The sequence below is a fragment of the Aphis gossypii genome, chromosome 2 (assembly GCF_020184175.1).
Source record: "Aphis gossypii isolate Hap1 chromosome 2, ASM2018417v2, whole genome shotgun sequence".
In the NCBI taxonomy this organism is placed as follows: domain Eukaryota; kingdom Metazoa; phylum Arthropoda; class Insecta; order Hemiptera; family Aphididae; genus Aphis; species Aphis gossypii.
In genome coordinates, this window is record NC_065531.1 from 18,228,355 (window position 1) to 18,246,885 (window position 18,531).

General features: G+C 23.2%; 1 protein-coding gene across 1 annotated transcript in view; it reads left to right on the forward strand.

The window, feature by feature from the left end:
* LOC114121136 (hypoxia-inducible factor 1-alpha-like) overlaps positions 1 to 18,531 on the forward strand; it is a 45,612-nt gene that overhangs the window by 4,183 nt on the left and 22,898 nt on the right. The window contains exons 2-7 of the mRNA XM_027983310.2: positions 10,643 to 10,830; positions 12,257 to 12,411; positions 12,567 to 12,740; positions 14,713 to 15,014; positions 16,192 to 16,298; positions 16,383 to 16,530. Coding sequence (XP_027839111.2) covers positions 10,643 to 10,830; positions 12,257 to 12,411; positions 12,567 to 12,740; positions 14,713 to 15,014; positions 16,192 to 16,298; positions 16,383 to 16,530 — 1,074 coding nt within the window. The remainder of the gene's footprint in view (positions 1 to 10,642; positions 10,831 to 12,256; positions 12,412 to 12,566; positions 12,741 to 14,712; positions 15,015 to 16,191; positions 16,299 to 16,382; positions 16,531 to 18,531) is intronic.

The window sequence follows — 18,531 nt, forward strand, 5'->3', positions numbered from 1 at the left end:
AAGCATAGAAACTATAGAAAAAATACAAATAGGTATTAGTAACATTAATATTAACCTTAAGAGTTAAGAGTTGTATAAAATATATTTAAATATCTTGTTAAATGTAATATTGTACTACCATCTATAACAGAGGTTCCCGAGGAGATTCCCAAACTGTGAGTCGTGTTATATTTTTATATTAAAAATAAATATATACCTATTTTTTGTTGTAAGCAACTGATTCACTAGAAAAAAATAAGGTCATATATTGATATTGTGGGTCACCAAATTTTAAAAAATTTTCAAAATGGGCTGTACAATAAAAACGAGAATAAAAAGTTTGGGGAACCTCTAGATAATAGATACATACCAATTTTCTAAATTTTAATGTTTGATATAAGTAATAAAAATAATCTAACATTTTAATTCATTAATTACCTCGTTAATTACATTTTGCATTTATAATTCCAATTTTTTCAATAGGTATAAGACTCAAACTTTATTAATCCCATGTTATGTTGTAGATATATAATATGAGCAATCATGACATATGTTTTTTTTAATAAATACTCCTTCAATTACCTAACTGATGTTTATTAATATTAAGACTAACTTATAATTTTAATTATATAAATAATTTACCTACCATTTTTCCAATTTAAACAACAAGGGGGGGGGGCACTGCTTAAACATTAATACTCTAGGTACTTGTTGTATTTTAATTAACAAATCCACACATACACACACACATAAATATATATATTGAATATCTTATAATTGGTATTTATATGCAATTAATAAAAAAAAATAATTTAATATATATTTGATAGGTACCTACAATTATAGTCATGTTTACAAGGTTGGGCAAGTTAAAAAAAATTTTTAACTCGTTAAGTTAAACGTTAACTTTAAAAAAAAAGTAATTTAACTTAATTTAAAGTTAAAATCTCGGATAAAATTTTCGAATTTTCAAAATAAAAAATTCTAGACACATGCTAATGTTTATTAAATAGTTTTTCTTTATGCACAAGAAAATTACTGGGGAAATTTAAAATGATACATCAAAGTATTAACTAGCTATCTAAAAACCTAGTTTTCTAAAAATACTATTAAAAAATTTGTATTATTCTTTATACTAAAATCAACTTAATTTAAATAATTTTAGAAAAAATTAACTTGAAGTTAACATGTTAATCTTTAAAAAAAAGTAACTTATTAAGTTAAAAGTTGATTTCAAATAAAGTAACGAGTTAATTAACTTAACGTTTTAACTTTTAATTTGTTAATCCCCAGCCTTGCATGTTTATATTTAATTTATACCTACAATGCGAGTGATATTTGAGATTGATGGTCTTAACAACTGTTTTTTTGTACATTTCTTCATTCTTAGACCATACATTAAAATACCTCAAAAATAGCAATATAAAAATTTTTCTTAACATTTGTCAAATAAATTTTATTTTATTACTTGTTTGGATGTTCGATTAGATATAAGTTCAAAAATATTTAGTGCTCAGTGCTCCTAGTAAATTTTGTAGTATATTATTGTGCTTTAAACTCTCTACCTTTGATTTCGTATTTATATTAGCTCTTAGCCTCACTCTTAGTTAACCACTTATATTTAAGTAACTATTAAAGATTCAAGTTTTCCAGAACTTTCCAGCTAGTGATAAACTGCTATTTTAGATAATTTATTGATGTACCCTATTTGCATGTATATTGTGGAATTTATAAATATTGGAAAGGTATAGCTAAATTAGATAGGTATACCAATTTATATACTTTTAAAGTCAATTATATAAATTTAGTGTTTGGTTATTTAGTAACTTACTTACATATTTTAATTGTTAAAATGAGATATTTTTACTTATAAATTATGAGTCACTATTAACTAGACAATTTATAAGTATCTAATTGCTTAAACAAGTTACCTACATTTTTAAAATTAAAAAAAAACATTTAAAATAGTTTCATACATATTTTTTGAAAACCATATATAGTGATGATTATTTGAAGATTCAATTAAATTTTATATATTATTGATGTTAAATGCATGTAACATGTAACTATGTAAGTAATATAGATATGAGGAGTAGTAGTGTTCACACAGATCCTCCTCTGCTGTCGGTTCAAACGAAAAAAAAAAAAAAGTAATATAGATATGGTACTAGGCATATGTATTATTTTTTAATTTTTCCTTGTTTCAAGTATTTTTATTTATATTTATAGGTTCTTATTTGGGGGTCCATAGATGGGAACTCGAGGGGTCCACGAGGTGGCTATCAAAGCTTTGGCCTCAGAGTGGGATGTTATGGGCATAGTTAGAATTTCAATCAGAGGGGGGGGGGAAATTAAAACAAGATTATAAAAATGTCAATAATAATTATATTAATAATTTAAAGTAAAATAAAGATTTGAGGCACAGGGGGAAGTGCCCTCCCCCTTGCTCCAATCTAGCTACGCCTATGTGGGATGATATAATTTTACACTTTGGGCTTGTCCACCTTCATGTGGGAGTTATGAGTTATGACATAAGTTATATAAACATTTTTTGAGATTCTAAATCTTGTTCAAGTGTAATAAATTTAAAATTTAATTATTTTAGCATAATAGTAATTGATATAAATATTACATATTTAAACATAAATAATAATTGTATAAAATATTTATTGTTTATTGACTATGGCTCATCTACACGTTTATGAATTATGATACACAATTGGACGTTAAATTATTAGTAATAGTAATGGTAAACGGGAAACAGTTGTCCAGTAAAACATCCCTAGTACACAATAATCTAAACCAGTATTTCTCAACCTTTGTGTTATGGCGATTCAATATTAAAATATTTTATTTTTTGTGACACATAATAAACAAATAAAAATTAAGATGTTATAAAATATGCAAAATATGTCGATAACAAATAATTTATTTTTAATCATTATAAAAATCATTCGAGAAATTATATCAAGTATCTATTAGTTTTTATAAATCGTATCAAAAATGTAAAAATGTTTGTATACCTATTTGATGTAATTTAATATACTTTGTGACAAATATGAACTTATTATCAGTGACCCATCAGTGTGTCGCGACATACTGGCTGAGAATCACTAGTCTAAACAATAATATTGTAATAAACAGTTATTAAACAAATCTAATGATTGCCAATTAAAAAAAAAAAAAAAAATGTAAATCAAATCACACACATTACCTATGTTTTATTTTTTCAAGGTAAAATAAATTAAGGGTACAACATAAATGTACAATCTTTTATATGCTTTTCCCTTATCTCGGGCCCCAACTACTTGTCTGGCTGTTATTTATTTTGTATAATAAATATATCCAATAACTCTGACCCGGAAGTTTATTATTCGTTTGTATACCTACTAAATAAATTACTTGATCAATAACAAACCAGTTTGAGCTAAATTTTAAAGTGTAATAGTACAAAAAATTATCAGATTTTTTACTTTTATGTAATAATATTGTCTAAATAAAAATAATTAATAGTTGAAAATGCAAACGAAAAATTTTTTTCCTAGAACACTAGACAAAAATAGTATATTAGTATATTAACAATACTGTGATAATAATATATACCTATTATAATATAACACAAATGATAGCATATATTATGTTTACTTAAAAATAGAAGTTTAAATTAGCACTTTTAAGTTGTAACTTTCAAGGTTTTTGATTATTGTTGCTTAGAAAACCTATTGATATTTTATTATTAGGTATATGAATACGTAGTAGGTACGTATGCTTATCACTGCCACGCTACATTCTACTGGGCACAGGGATTTACTCAATCACCTCGAAGTTTTCTATTATGAAACTAAGTAAATTGTGAAAATTGTATAAATCGCATTTATATTGAATGGGGGGGGGGGGGGGAGGGGGTTATTTATGTATATTATTTTTCATTCCAATAATGTGGAAATCTGAGGAAATCCAATAGGTATACAGGCGATATATAATGTATATAATATGAATTCTCCATTGACACTTTTATTTAGAATGTGGTTTAGAATTCGATTGATAAGTGACCCAAATTGATGATATTGTTACACATCAACGTTGACATATACTTGAGCATGCATTTCTATATTTTATACTTAAAATTCGTGATATGATAATAATAAAATAATATGATAGATTTTCTTTGAAAATGAAAAAGTATTGACATAAGTAATGATAATAGAACTACTATCATGGCTATTGCAGCACTATTGTCATCTTTTAAGGGTATGTGTATGTAAATTACTCGATAGTTTTCAATTTGAGCCCGGTACATAATAATATTATACCTATGACGTGCTTGTGTGGTGGTGTCGCACAATCTACTTTACGCTTCTTGTCGTCTGATCGTTAGTACAATAATCGTGTGATAATTTGATATATTATATATATCTAATAAAAACTGATTCTACGTGCATTATATATTTATTATATTATTTTCGTCTCGTATGTACGTTAAATCGTGCGTTGACAACTTGAGTTTTACCTATTTTGTTGTTCGATGTTCGTTATAATTTATTTTGTTCATATTATACCCAACATAACCCATATGCGTAAGCTATTACTTGAAGATTTAATTGAAATTACAAATACCTATCTACTATAATATAGTATAATATATAAATTAAATAGGTATGTTGTGTATACTGTATATCATGCATGCATTTGAATTTATTTAAAATTAAAAAATTTCAACGATTAAAATCGATTTTATTATATGTATACATTTTTATAATAAGGTAAGTTTGATTTTTTAATGATGTTTTTATAAATATTATGGACTAAATTTTAAATTTGTTAAATGAACCACTTTTACGAAAAAAAAAATTTTGGAAAACAAAGAGTATCGCCTCCTCGTGGTGTTTTTTGGATAACGCTAAATAATACTCAAATATTGTAATCATTACCAACTTAATTTTAAATCAATTTAAACTATTCTGGGCAAAACGGGTCCCGCCCTTTTATATGTAATATTGAAACATTTATATAAGACAGTAATAAAGTTCATTAAAAAGAGTGAGTTGGTTAGTATAATAAGGTACAGTTAATAACATATACATTTTGGCATTTCAATACCACTGTTTCGTGTTCTAATACAACTACCAATAATTGACTATTTTATATTAAATATAACCGGTGTCCGGTTTTATAACAAAAAAAATGTAAGTTTCTACTATGTAAGCAATGTACCTGTAGATGTAAGTATATTAAATTACTCTTAAAATTCAAATATCTTCAAACATGATTTTATAATATAGTGATTATTGTAGTATTACCAATAAGGTTACATAAATATTTTAAATATTATTTATTTAAAAATTAATTTGAAAATGAATATGCAGCATTGATTTTAATTAAGGATTTTTTTTATTCTCATAAACATTAAATGTTGATAAATAAGTTCAAATAATGTAATAATATAGTATAAAGACGACAGTACGTGTCAATCTTAATTAATTTGACATTTAAATTGGATACTTGGTAGAATAATTCAGTAAATAAAATTCAATTCAAAATAGTTATAATATATTGCTATATATAGATTCAAATATGTATTTCAAGTTAGCAATTTATGAATAAATATGCGTTATGCTATAGTTTAATTAATTGGTGTAAGAATATAGTTATTATACCAGTATAATACAAAACTATGCTATTAAAAATGAATAGATATTTAGTTATTTTATTTTATCTTTATGGTTAATATTTAGTAATTAGTTATTACCCATTTTACTGTTTGAATAAAATTAAACATAAGAAGAGTACATATCTATGATTATGGATGTATTATATTTTTGTATAGTTTAAAATTAAAATGCGCATATAATTTAAATACACACACACACACGCACATGTATAATATATATGTATATGATTAAAAATGTTCACGATAAGGTTGTTGGTATAAACAATTAAAACATATACCTATGTCAAAACATATTTAAAAAATGTTTTGATAAATATGCCTATGTAGAACCTAAACGACCTTTGATAATTTGTGTATATTATTTTATAATCTAAAAAAAATCTCTCTTGTATTATCTGTTGAAAAATTAGGTTACGTCATATTTATTTCCTGATTTTTCGAATATAATTGATAAAGTATAAAATATAAAAATGCAATACCGATGTGAATACATATTTATTTATTCTGCAAAAATGTATTCTTGTCAAGTATAGATATAATTTAATATATATGAATCTGAAGATTTAATTATAGGTATACCTATAATTTACAGCTATTGATCGAATGTTGAAGTGTGGTAGTATTGCTAATCTAAAAAGGTAATATAGACTATAGTTATTAGTTAAATTGTTTATATATTATATATTATAAATTGATAATCCCTTTACGCACGTTATTCATTTGGATCATTAATACTAGCTTAACCAGCTGAAAGAAAATTGTAGTAGCTTTTCGATGTTTATATTTATAGTTTTACGTTGTGCACATGTATGTTAGTTCTCTAAAAAAAATATTATGCACTATGGACAGCGGTACAATCATTAAAGTGTATATTATGTTCAAAATATAGCTATATAAATGTATATTACTAACGTAATATTTGCTGTATAAACATTAGTAAAAATTACTTGATGGTTAGTTTCAATATTTTTTCATGTAGGTACAAGTACCTAGATACATTTTGTTTTGTATTGATGTAATTCAGTAGATTTTTGAGCTTTAATATATTTTTTCTATAGGTATGCTGTATGAATTAATATAGTTATTAAACCTGCACATGTATATGTGATAAACTGATAAGTGATAACTAAGTTATTATTAGTATTTTATTTTAGTGCATGCAATGTAATGGAAGTAAACAATTATAAATTATATTATAATATAATATATTTCATTATACTATGATAATTTTGAACTTTTTCTTGTGTTTATTTTTGTTTAAAAAAACAATATTTGACATAATTGATAGATTAAAACATATTGAGAAGTTTTTTGATTATTACATAAAATAATTTTTTTTTTAAAGAAAATAAAAGGAATATTAATTTTAGTATTTTTTGAGATTAATATTACTAGCGCTATATTTTTACTTGATTTTATTATAACAGTCAGAATCCTATATAGTTATAACTTGAAGTTTTCTCTTCTTTTTTTTTACAGATTTATAGCACTAATTAAGATCTTAATTCGTGATTTATAGTATTGAAATCTTCTATTCAATGCGTGTGATTTTAATTTTGTTAACAAAAATAATTAAATACCTTAACAATAAATCGGAATCTGTGTATAATTGTAATAAAAATATTGGCTAATTTAGGGTTATTATATGCTGGGTTTTAAATCATAATTTCGGTTCTTATTAATCTAATGCTTCGTATATTCTTATTACTCTTATTAGCTATTCATATTCACAGGTAAAATATTACGTGCTTGATAAAATGTTAACATACTTCAGTGAGCACGTGCAGGCTGAAACAAAAATTAATATCAGTACCAGCGTACTTGCCTGTTGAAATAAAATGATTGTGAATAGGCGCATACTCTTCGGATCTAGTTTATTATAAAAGGTGGTTGTTACACATAATAAGATTAAGTAAAAAAGTGAAAAAATCATAATTATGTATAAATTGAACTAGTGTTTATTGCAATTGAAATTGAAAAAATAATATCAAAATAGGTGTATATGTTTAGTGTTTACTGTATGCGTATCATAAAAAAATTAAAATTGTATTAAAAGGTTTTTGACTCCCAATATTTTGTTTTTATATTATATTTAGTGATATTAAACTTGTTTTATTATTTAGTTATAGATTGTGATTACAGATAAATGATTTTTCTGTGTTAAGCTTAAACGCGGACATAATGAAAGCGTAAATCCTTGATAACGTTTTTTTAACTTCATAACGATTGTATAATTAATTATTCAATTATTACTAACCAGTTAAATTTTATTGTAAGTATTTATAACTATGAATATGTACGTACAAATAATCTATAGTATAATCACTCTTGATTTTTCTTTTATGAATGTTGATACACTGAAACTTAGTTATGAGTTTGTGACCTATATTTTCGAAATTATATTGATTTTTCGTAAAAGATATAATTATAATTTAATTTTGGTATTTTGTTTTATTGGCTTATGAATATCTGACTCATAGGTACCTAGATTTCATTTTAAATTAATATTTATAATTAAATGTGTCTTTATTATAATGTATTGAATACATTATAGTACATTACATTATGTTTGATAATAATTATATCATTAATTATAGTTAACATGATAATGTAATGTATTATTTCTTTATAAATATTTTTTGTTTTTTTTTTTTTTACAGAATATATCTTTATATTGCATTTTACAAAAGAAACATTTTCATTTAGACTACTTAGACCATTATTTACATTTTTATTGGTAAATCTCTTATATAGGAACTATGAATAAAATTTGACAGGGAGATAATTTTAGAAGTGTAATATAAAATTTAAATTTTGAAATAATTAATTTAATTTTTGTTTCTATACGTTTGTTATAACTATAAGTGTTATTTTATTATTTGTTGACTAAAAAGATAATGGTTAGGCATATATGTATATTGTATATTGGTACGTGTTATTACTATTATAATTCATATAATATACTTTATCGCATATCGACCTGTGGATGAGTAAACTAATGTAAACTGTAGACGAACTAAAAAAATTATCTTACACTCTATATGTATATAATGGATTGTGTTAAGTAGAATTAATAATAATCGTCTTGTCAGATATATATATATCGAGTGAATGTAAATATGAGTGATATTTCTAAGACCTAAGTTAACATTAATTGACGTACTTAAATGAAAAATGTATCTATTTTTTTATAACTTTTTTTTTAATATTTTGTGGGTTATCTACCTGTAGAAACCCAGTGTAAATAGTATATAATACTGCTGAAAATTTCATTGAAAAGTACGAAACCTGTTTAAAAGTTATAAACAATTGAATAATAAATATAATATTAATATTGTGTGTCTATGCTGTTGTGGATGTATAATAAACATACATACAATTAGTAGGTTGTATACATCTGTTTTTAAATATTATGTATAATTACAATTGTAATATATTTTAGTAGATATTTTCTTTGATTTGCTTTCAACGTAACTAACAACCTTCAATAAATCGCAATGCGCCATTCGTTTTTTGGAGAGTAGGTAGGTTATGAGTATAGGTCATTATCATTCAACTATTTTGTTTTCTTAGTTATTGTTTTGAATAGATCATAAAACAATATGTTTACATGGTAAAATAATACATTATATTATAGTTTTATATTAATCAATAATTTATAAGTTTGTGATGTACCTATACACAAATGATCACATAATGTTTAAAGTTGTGACTTGTGATAAAATATTTTGATGGTAAGTACCTGTATTATTTTTCATTAAAAATAATAAGTAGGTGCTTATTGAATACGAATATCAATAAAAATACTTTTAATAGAAACTAAGCGTGTATCGCCATTGAGTAGATCACTACAGTGGGTGTATTTAATTTGATTTTAATGATATACCTATACGAAAAACGACTTTAAGTGTAAATTGTGAGCCTATATTTCTAAGAATATTGTATATTATATTTATATTATTCTTACTAGCAAAATTCTTATTTTGTGTTATTTGAAATTTATTTTTATAGTCTATACTTCTATAAGTTTTAAGCACCGAATGTTTATCTTATTTTTTCCTTAACAAATCTATGTATATGCTGTTATTACTTTCATTTAAAATAAGTTAAATATTTTGAAAATTTCATTGTGAATAAAAAATACTTACTTAATGGCGAATAGTTTTAAAATACTGCGAATAATAAATATCTATTTTTAATTTCAATGAAGTAAGTTTGTTATTTTTCGTTTGAATATTTAATTTTTTCAAATTTTCAATTTCAAATGTATATAAAAATAATTATGCATAATAGGTACTTAAAGTTTTTCAATACTTTTAGATAGGTATAGCTGAAAAATTAAATTATGAGAAACTTTGTATTTAATTCTTAAATCTGATAGCCTTAAAAGTTTAAATCATATAAATTATAAATTATAGGTACTACAATTAAAAATTTTGTCATTTTCTGTAATTGGTTTTCTACTTTTATCTGATTATTTTGAAAAATGCTGGACATTTTGTACTTTAACCTCTCAGATAAATATACTAACTAAAACCAATTTGCTACCAGAAATCACCCAGAATGTTTTCTGGTGTAAAAAATGTTTCGAAAAATATAATTCTAAAACCATAAAACTAATATCTAAAATGGTTTAAAAACAAATATTGTCTATAAATAACGTATATTTATACGTAGAAATATTAAATTTATTCAACTAAAATTGTGATATTAGTATATAATAATGTTTTTATAATATAATAAACGTGGTACCTGTGTATTTCAGCATTTTTTGTATTAACTATACCTTCCTAATGTAAAAATATAACCTACAACATGAAATTATACTAAAACAATTGTTTTGATAATCTTACATTTTTCTCAGTTTAATCGTTAAACTGAAAACCGATACGTTTAACCTTCTTCTTCTTCTTCAACAGTTTAACGGTCCATTAAGGATCTGCGCTGCCATATACGTTTAACCTTGCTTAATATTATGTATGTGTTTTCCAGAAATTCTGAGAGACGAAAAGAAAAATCAAGGGATGCGGCTCGATCTAGACGTAGTAAAGAAACTGAGATATTTACAGATCTTGGATCAGCATTACCTTTACCAGCATCCGTTATTAGTCAGTTAGATAAAGCAACTATTATGCGATTGACTATTGCATCTTTCAAAATTATGGACGCTTTATCATCAAGTAATTACAATTTAAAATTATGTTATGACGTTATGTAATTGTAATAATTATGAGTAAAGGAAAGTTATTATTACATTAACACTAGGATATTCAAATAAAATATTCTGTGGTTAATAAAAACAATTTTAATAATTTTAATATTAAAATCGCATTTTTTAAATTTTTATTGTATAGACATAAAGGTACATTTTAGTTTAATCTTAAATAAAACGTAACTACACTGCATACAAACCGAAAAAAGCTCATTAAATAGGTTTGTGTACCCCTACGCATTTTACCAAAAACTGTAACATAACCAAAATAACGTTGAACTGCTACACTAAATCTTTTGTTTTATTACATTTGAATGTATAGGACATATACTCTTATCATTTTTATTCAACTCAATATTTTTATGGTAGGCTAAAGGTTAAGTACCTAATATTATTACTAAATAATTTATTATGATTTAATATAATAAAACTTAATTTTATCATAATTTGTATTCATAACCTAAAAACTAAACATTAAAAAACTCATGTTTGCCATGTCGAAAAAATACAACTTGAAATATTTTCTTTTAAATACTAGAATTACTAAAACTTAAAGTGTTAGTTTAATCCAAGGTCCTGATTTTAATACTTGTAATCGAGTAGTAATTTTAAGTTTAATAGGTTATTCATAATTTAAATATACGTTTTTAATTTTAATATATCATATATTATTTTTGTTCTTTGACTTGATTAGATAATAAATTTTATTTTATTATTCCTTATATAAAAAATAGCAATGTTATAACATATTGTATTTATATTTATTATTTATTAATGTGTAATATTTACATATTATCATTTATTAAGAATTATTGATTTCTGTACTGTTTCTGTATACCTTTTATAAGTTATGATTATAACTATATTGTAGGTACTCTGTATGCATTATATGTATTACTGTATTAGGTCTATCATGTATATATATTTATACTATTTTATTCATAATAATAGGTTTAATAAATTTTTTATATTTTGCAGTTTGTATCTTCCTTATTATATGACTGTTTAAATTCTTAGAAAATGTAATTAGAATAATTTGCTTGTGTATAATTTTATATATTACTTCAAAATATTAATCTTATTTTTATTACTGTGGTATCAAATTATTATTCTAACGTGATATTAATATTTAACAACTTGAACGTTTGAATAATTTACAGTTATTTCCCCAAGAAAACAACAGTCCAAAAATACGCTTTATTGTGAAATATTTTAATGCATGGGGTCAGAGAGAAATCTTGTTAGCCTTGGGAGGTGAAATATACCTATAGGCTTTAGCTGTTTATTAATCAGTTAAATTATTCTATTTTTCTAAAAATCTATTGTTATAATTTTTCATTCTAGTTATGTATTTATGAGAAAAAATGTATATATTCTAATGAATTTTTGTTTAGCAAATATTGATGTAAAACCTGATGAAAAAGATTGTCCTCCAAACATAAGTGGAATATGTAACAAAGCATTGGATGGCATTGTATTAATTACCACGGCCGATGGAGATATAATCTTCATATCAGAAAATATTTCCAGCTACTTAGGCTTATCACAGGTACCTCTTACTATTTTTTAAAACGGTCATATAAACTTTAACCTCGTTGACATCATTGAATGTACAATGTTTATTCTATAATTTGTATTAATGACTTGTTTTTAGAAAATATAATTTGTGTTGAACTACAAATTAACATCAGATTTTTTTTTTAGATTGATTTAATCGGACAATCGATTTATGAGTTCGCTCATCTTTGCGACCAAGCTGAGTTAAAAGATATTTTAACTAACAAAGACATTGGTGAACAAAAGTCGTTTTTTGTTCGAATGAAATGTACTCTTACCAATAAAGGGCGCAATGTTAATCTGAAATCAGCATCATACAAGGCATGTATTTTAATATTATTATGAATTATGGGGTGACTACTGACTAGTATATGAAGGGAAATATTTTACGTTGATATTTATATACATAGTGGCGCTGAACTTAAATTAAATTGAGGACGAGGTAAAAACTATTTTTTGTTACCCACCACCTTTTGCATCATACACTTACCAAAATAAATAGTACACTATGTACCTATGTTATTTGTCGGTCAGTTGTTTATCCCTATTACTTACATTTTGGTTAACATAATTATACATTTATAACTTATATAAATAGTTTTGTTGGGTACACACGGGGACCCCCACCTTTGAAAAAAGGAGAGGGGTGGTCACCCCCATTGAGTTACCTATATGTTCGGCGCCACTGTATATACTTACCTACACAGCTACACGATGTTATGAAAATAAATTGCGTATTTTTTAATAATATTATACTACATAGTGTTAATCACATGTCTATATTATAAGTTTACAACCCGTTATTTTAACATGTTAAAACGTTTCTTAGAAATCTTAAATGCGTGAGTGACATGCTTAATGTATAATTATTGAATATAATAAATAGTTATAACGTCGACCAGTGAATATAACATAGTTTAAGATTATCCACTTTTATTTCTTGATACTTCTATTAATACCTGTTTTTCAAGATAATTTTTCTTGCAAACAATTATTGAACGATTATATTATCCAAATTCAATTGGTATTCTTAGAATTAAACTAAACTTGATTTTTGTTTTCTTAACCCTATTAACAAAAAAAAAAAAAAAATGTACTAAAATCAGGGCTAAATGTATAAAATTATATTGTATCGTTTTTACGTTTTCGGGAATTTAAACATTATAAAATGCTAATGTTTAATGTTATTTTAATTTCTAATTTAAATTTAACTAATAAGTTTGTTTAATATTTTATTAAAAAACAACAACAATTAAATATTTCGGAAAATATTAACTGTTAAAAAAAAAAAAAAATAGTCAATTTTGAATTTATGACACATAAAAAACTAATACAATTGAAATTTTCATTGGAATAATATATTTCATACTTATAGTTAGCATATAGAAAAAGGAAAAAGGTCAAACATTGTTTTATAAACATAAGTTATAATTATTCTTTTATTTACATACTTTAAGTATATCGTTTATTAAAATTATGTTTATATTGATATTTGAATTTTCTTTTTATTGATTTCTTTATTTTTTTATGTAAAAACTTTTTAAAGTACACTTTAAAATGTTAACAATAATAAATATTTTAAAAATGTGTGGTTTAACTTTAAAGTATATAATATTAATGTTATTTTTAGATTTTTATGTGCATTAAGTTATTCAAGTTTAGTTTTTTTAATAAGGAGTATCTATGTGATTTATCAAACTAGCTACTATCAAAGTAGCATATTATATTATGTTCTATTATAGTATTAATTTATTATTTTTAAATTTGGTTAAAAGTCAATTTAAAATTCTTTTCACATATATGAACAAAAATGATTGTTTATTACCTATTCAGATTTGTTTTAAATCACTATTGTAATCAGCATTCTTCTTCTAGACCAGTTGATATTTAAGTTTGGATTATAAGAATTGTATTAAACAAATATCCTACTTTTTATACATATTATAGTGATAAAGATTCTGTATGCTATTATTTTTTGAGAACCCAATTTATTTGTACTACTAAAAATAAAAGTGTGCGAACTTTTGTCTATTCTTTTTAACTATTGTGTTTTTAATCTTAAATTCTACTTTGTTTTAATTTATGTACCAATTATATACTTTTTAATAATAGGTGGTCAAAATGTATTTGATTTTAATTTTACCATAATTCGTATACAAATCTGTAAATTGTTAAGTAGTTTATTTTTAGAAAACAAAAACTTTCCATTTTATATTAAACATTATTTTCTTAGATAATATTTAAATGCTTCACTTTACCTAACAAATATAGTTATATTTCTTTTACATTTTAGGTGCTGCATTTTACAGGACATTCAGTTATCAACACTTGTGCCAAAATAAAATCATCAATTTTATCAGGTGGAGAATCTGATTCAGACTACGAATCAGATAAAAAAACAGATTCTGATAGTAAATCTAATAATATTAATTTAAAGTTTGAAAAAACTGATAATGATTCTCCATCTCATATATTTGTGTCGATTGCTGAACCAATACCACATCCAGCAAATATTGAGATACCATTGTATAAACAGAGCAAGATATTTTTCAGCAAGCATTCATTAGATATGAAATATATAATCGCTGATGATGTGTGAGTTAATAAAATATATTGTTAAATGATATGTTTATTATTTTGAATTGTAATCATTAAATATTATATTTTTAAGATTGTAAATAATAGATGTTAGGTAGGTATTTCTTATTATTTATTAAACATGTCAACAAAACTGTCATTGCAATATGTATAATTATAATGTATTTAAACAGTAGTATTTATACTAAATTTAATAATATTGTATTATTGGTATATTTTGTAAATATAAATGTATAAAAAACTGTTGGTTTTGTTAGTAATAACTTTTTTAAGACTAAATAATATTTTTTTGCATTGAAAGAAAAAATGTAATATGATTAGGCAATCTAGAAACAATTTATAAAACAGTATTCATTCATAAAATAATTTTAAAATTATATTTTTTACTTACTGAATAATATATTAACTAATTATTTTATTTTATCATTTATTTTTTATTTTTTGATATGTTTTGAATTATTAATTACTTAAATCATAAAACTTTCATTAATTATCTATTAATAAAGCCTAAAGATAATTATAGTAGTTTAAAAATGTTTATAATATATTTTATTAACATATAAATTAATAGAACATTAGAACATTATCTAACAATACCATTAATGGTTTTAATAAAAATAACATTACTATCTATAGTTTGTACAATTTCTTATTGAATTCATTTGACAAATATAAACCAAGGCTTGTATAATAAACTTTTTAATGCATTTTCAAAAAATGCATAGTATTTTTAGAATTTAAAATTAAAACATCAACCCTATTTAGCTAAAAATAAATTATGATATGCTCCTACTTTGATCATTAACTTTATTTTTATATTGCATTGTATATTTGCATCTAAAAGATTTAAGATATTATATTAAAATGTATTATTCACATTAACAGTTATACTTTTTAATAGTTATTTGATAGTTTGAGCAATATTCATTTTTATTTCATTATTTTATAACTTAATCTCAATAATATTGATTTTACTATTTATGTAAACATGTATATAATTAATTAATTTAAATAAAATATATTAACTTAGTATTTTCAATATTTTTATTCAGTTTTTGTACATCTTTAAACAATATTTAGGTATTAGCAGTCTCTATAGATATATTTTTGAATAGTTTTATTTAAAAGTGTATTATTAAGAATTATTATGAAAATGGTTTATTTTGTATTTTAGTATAACAAGCTATGTTGGTTATGAACCAGATTCATTGGTTGCAAAATCTGTGTTTGATTATTATCATGCTCAAGATTGTAATTCGGTTGAAAAAAGTTTTAAAATATGTGAGTATAAAAGCGTAAATATTAATTATGTATTTAAAGAAAGCTTTAAAATATTTAATTAATTAACTAATACTATGTTTGCAGTATTCGAGAAAGGACAGGTAGAGACAGACAGATATCGATTTTTGTCGAAAGGAGGTGGCTATGTTTGGATAGTTACACAAGCAACTATACTAAATGATCACAAGGGTTTAAAACCAGAAAGCATTATGTGTATTAATTATGTAATCAGGTAAGATATTTTATGTTCATTACTCATGTATAGTAGTGGACTGGTTAAGCTCTGCTAGTATGCTGTTCTACATTAGGTTTATTGAATAAGTCAGCCGAGAAACTGCTAAACATTTGATTATGTTAATAATTACAACTACTAAATATTAGTTTATCATTGTAGAATACTGGGAGACATATTTCGTAGACTGTTTTTGGTATATTAGTATTCAATTTAATGGTATATAAAATAGTTAAAAAAGAATTATTAATGGTTTTATGAGTATGATTGGATTATACATGTTTTGAGAAAATTTTAATAATTAAAGTAACACAAACATAATAGACACAATCCTTAAAAATGGGTTCTAAGTTTTTAACTTTAGAAGATAACTATTTTTTATTTATGTTGTTGATTAAACATCTGTTATAAAAGTTAACAAATACTGAATTGTTTCATAAAGTATGTTATAATAGTACATATGTATATGAAATTATAACACAAATTAATATTTTAAAAATTTATATAAACAATAAACATAGGTATAGTATGTATAATATTGACACTATGTTGTGATAGTAAATAGAAAAACTACAATACTAAAAGACATATTTATTTTGAATAATTATTTGTTAAAGTTTGTCTTAAATGTTTAAATGGTAAATTATGTGTCCTAATAATTTTTAATTATAAAATTATATATTTATATCTTTTTTATTTTGTATTTATAAGTAATATAAGCCCCTACTTCGATATTTATTTATTTGATATTTTAATAAGAATTTTATAATATTTTTTAATATAATTTGATAAATTATTTTTTTTATGAATTTGTCAAATGCGTTCATTACAATTATCATTCTATTTTGTATAATAGTGTTTGTTTTTTTTGATATACATAACAAGAGAAAATAGTTTTTAATTATTTCACTCGTTATCGAATGTAATTAATATCTTATCATGTATTTAAAGAACAAACTATTTTATAGATCAGTGGTTCTCAACTAGGATGACATGCATAAAGTATAGGGATGATATAAAATACCCATGGGAAAAGAAAAAAACAATTTTTTGAAACAACATATAAATTTTGTAAAGTTCATATTTTTATATTACTTCTATTTATTTATTTTCCTGAAATGTCAAAGTTTATTTTACATTACAACTAAAATAAAATGTGTCATTATTATTTTTCTACATACTGTATTTTTAAAGGAACCAATATTTTATTTTAAATGTACAGTTTAAATTGGTTAATATTTTGATGTTAGTGCGTTGTAATGTTAAATTCTCATGAATAAGGGTAAAATGAATCCAAAAAGATTGAGAACCACTGTTATAGGTTCATTAATGAAATATTAATTGTCTACAATCATTTATGAATTTTAAATCAATTTGAATAAAATTAGTTTTGTATTAACTCATAATCACTGTATACTTGTAATAGGACATTTTTTGATTAGTTTTTAATAATAATAATTGAAATAAAAATATCTAAAATAGATTTATAATTAATTAACTCAATACTTTTTTTATGACGAGATTATTTTTTACAATACCATACATTCAAATAATGTTTCAATTAATTATCATGATGCATAAATATTAAATTAGAAGTATATTATTAAAGTAGAAAATAATGTGTATAGAAATTATGTTTATACAAAAATCTAATCTTGTTACTATTTCACGGCGTTCAATATAGGCAATTCAAGTACAACAGAATTATAAACTCATAATAATAATATTATAGTGTACTATACGCCATGATAGTATTATAATAAAAAAATATATTTTGTGCTATAAATTTAAGTATGATTTTATGAAATATTAAACATTTCTTTCCCCTTATCCAACCATACTGTATGTTTGTATTAATTATTCACGTGTAAGTATTATGCTTGGCAAAAAGAATCGTGATTCACGTGTGTACATTTGCCTAATTAACCACTCGTTTGTCCGAAACAAGCACAACTAATTTATTTTTATTCATATTTAAAGTACCTATAAGATTAAAAACAT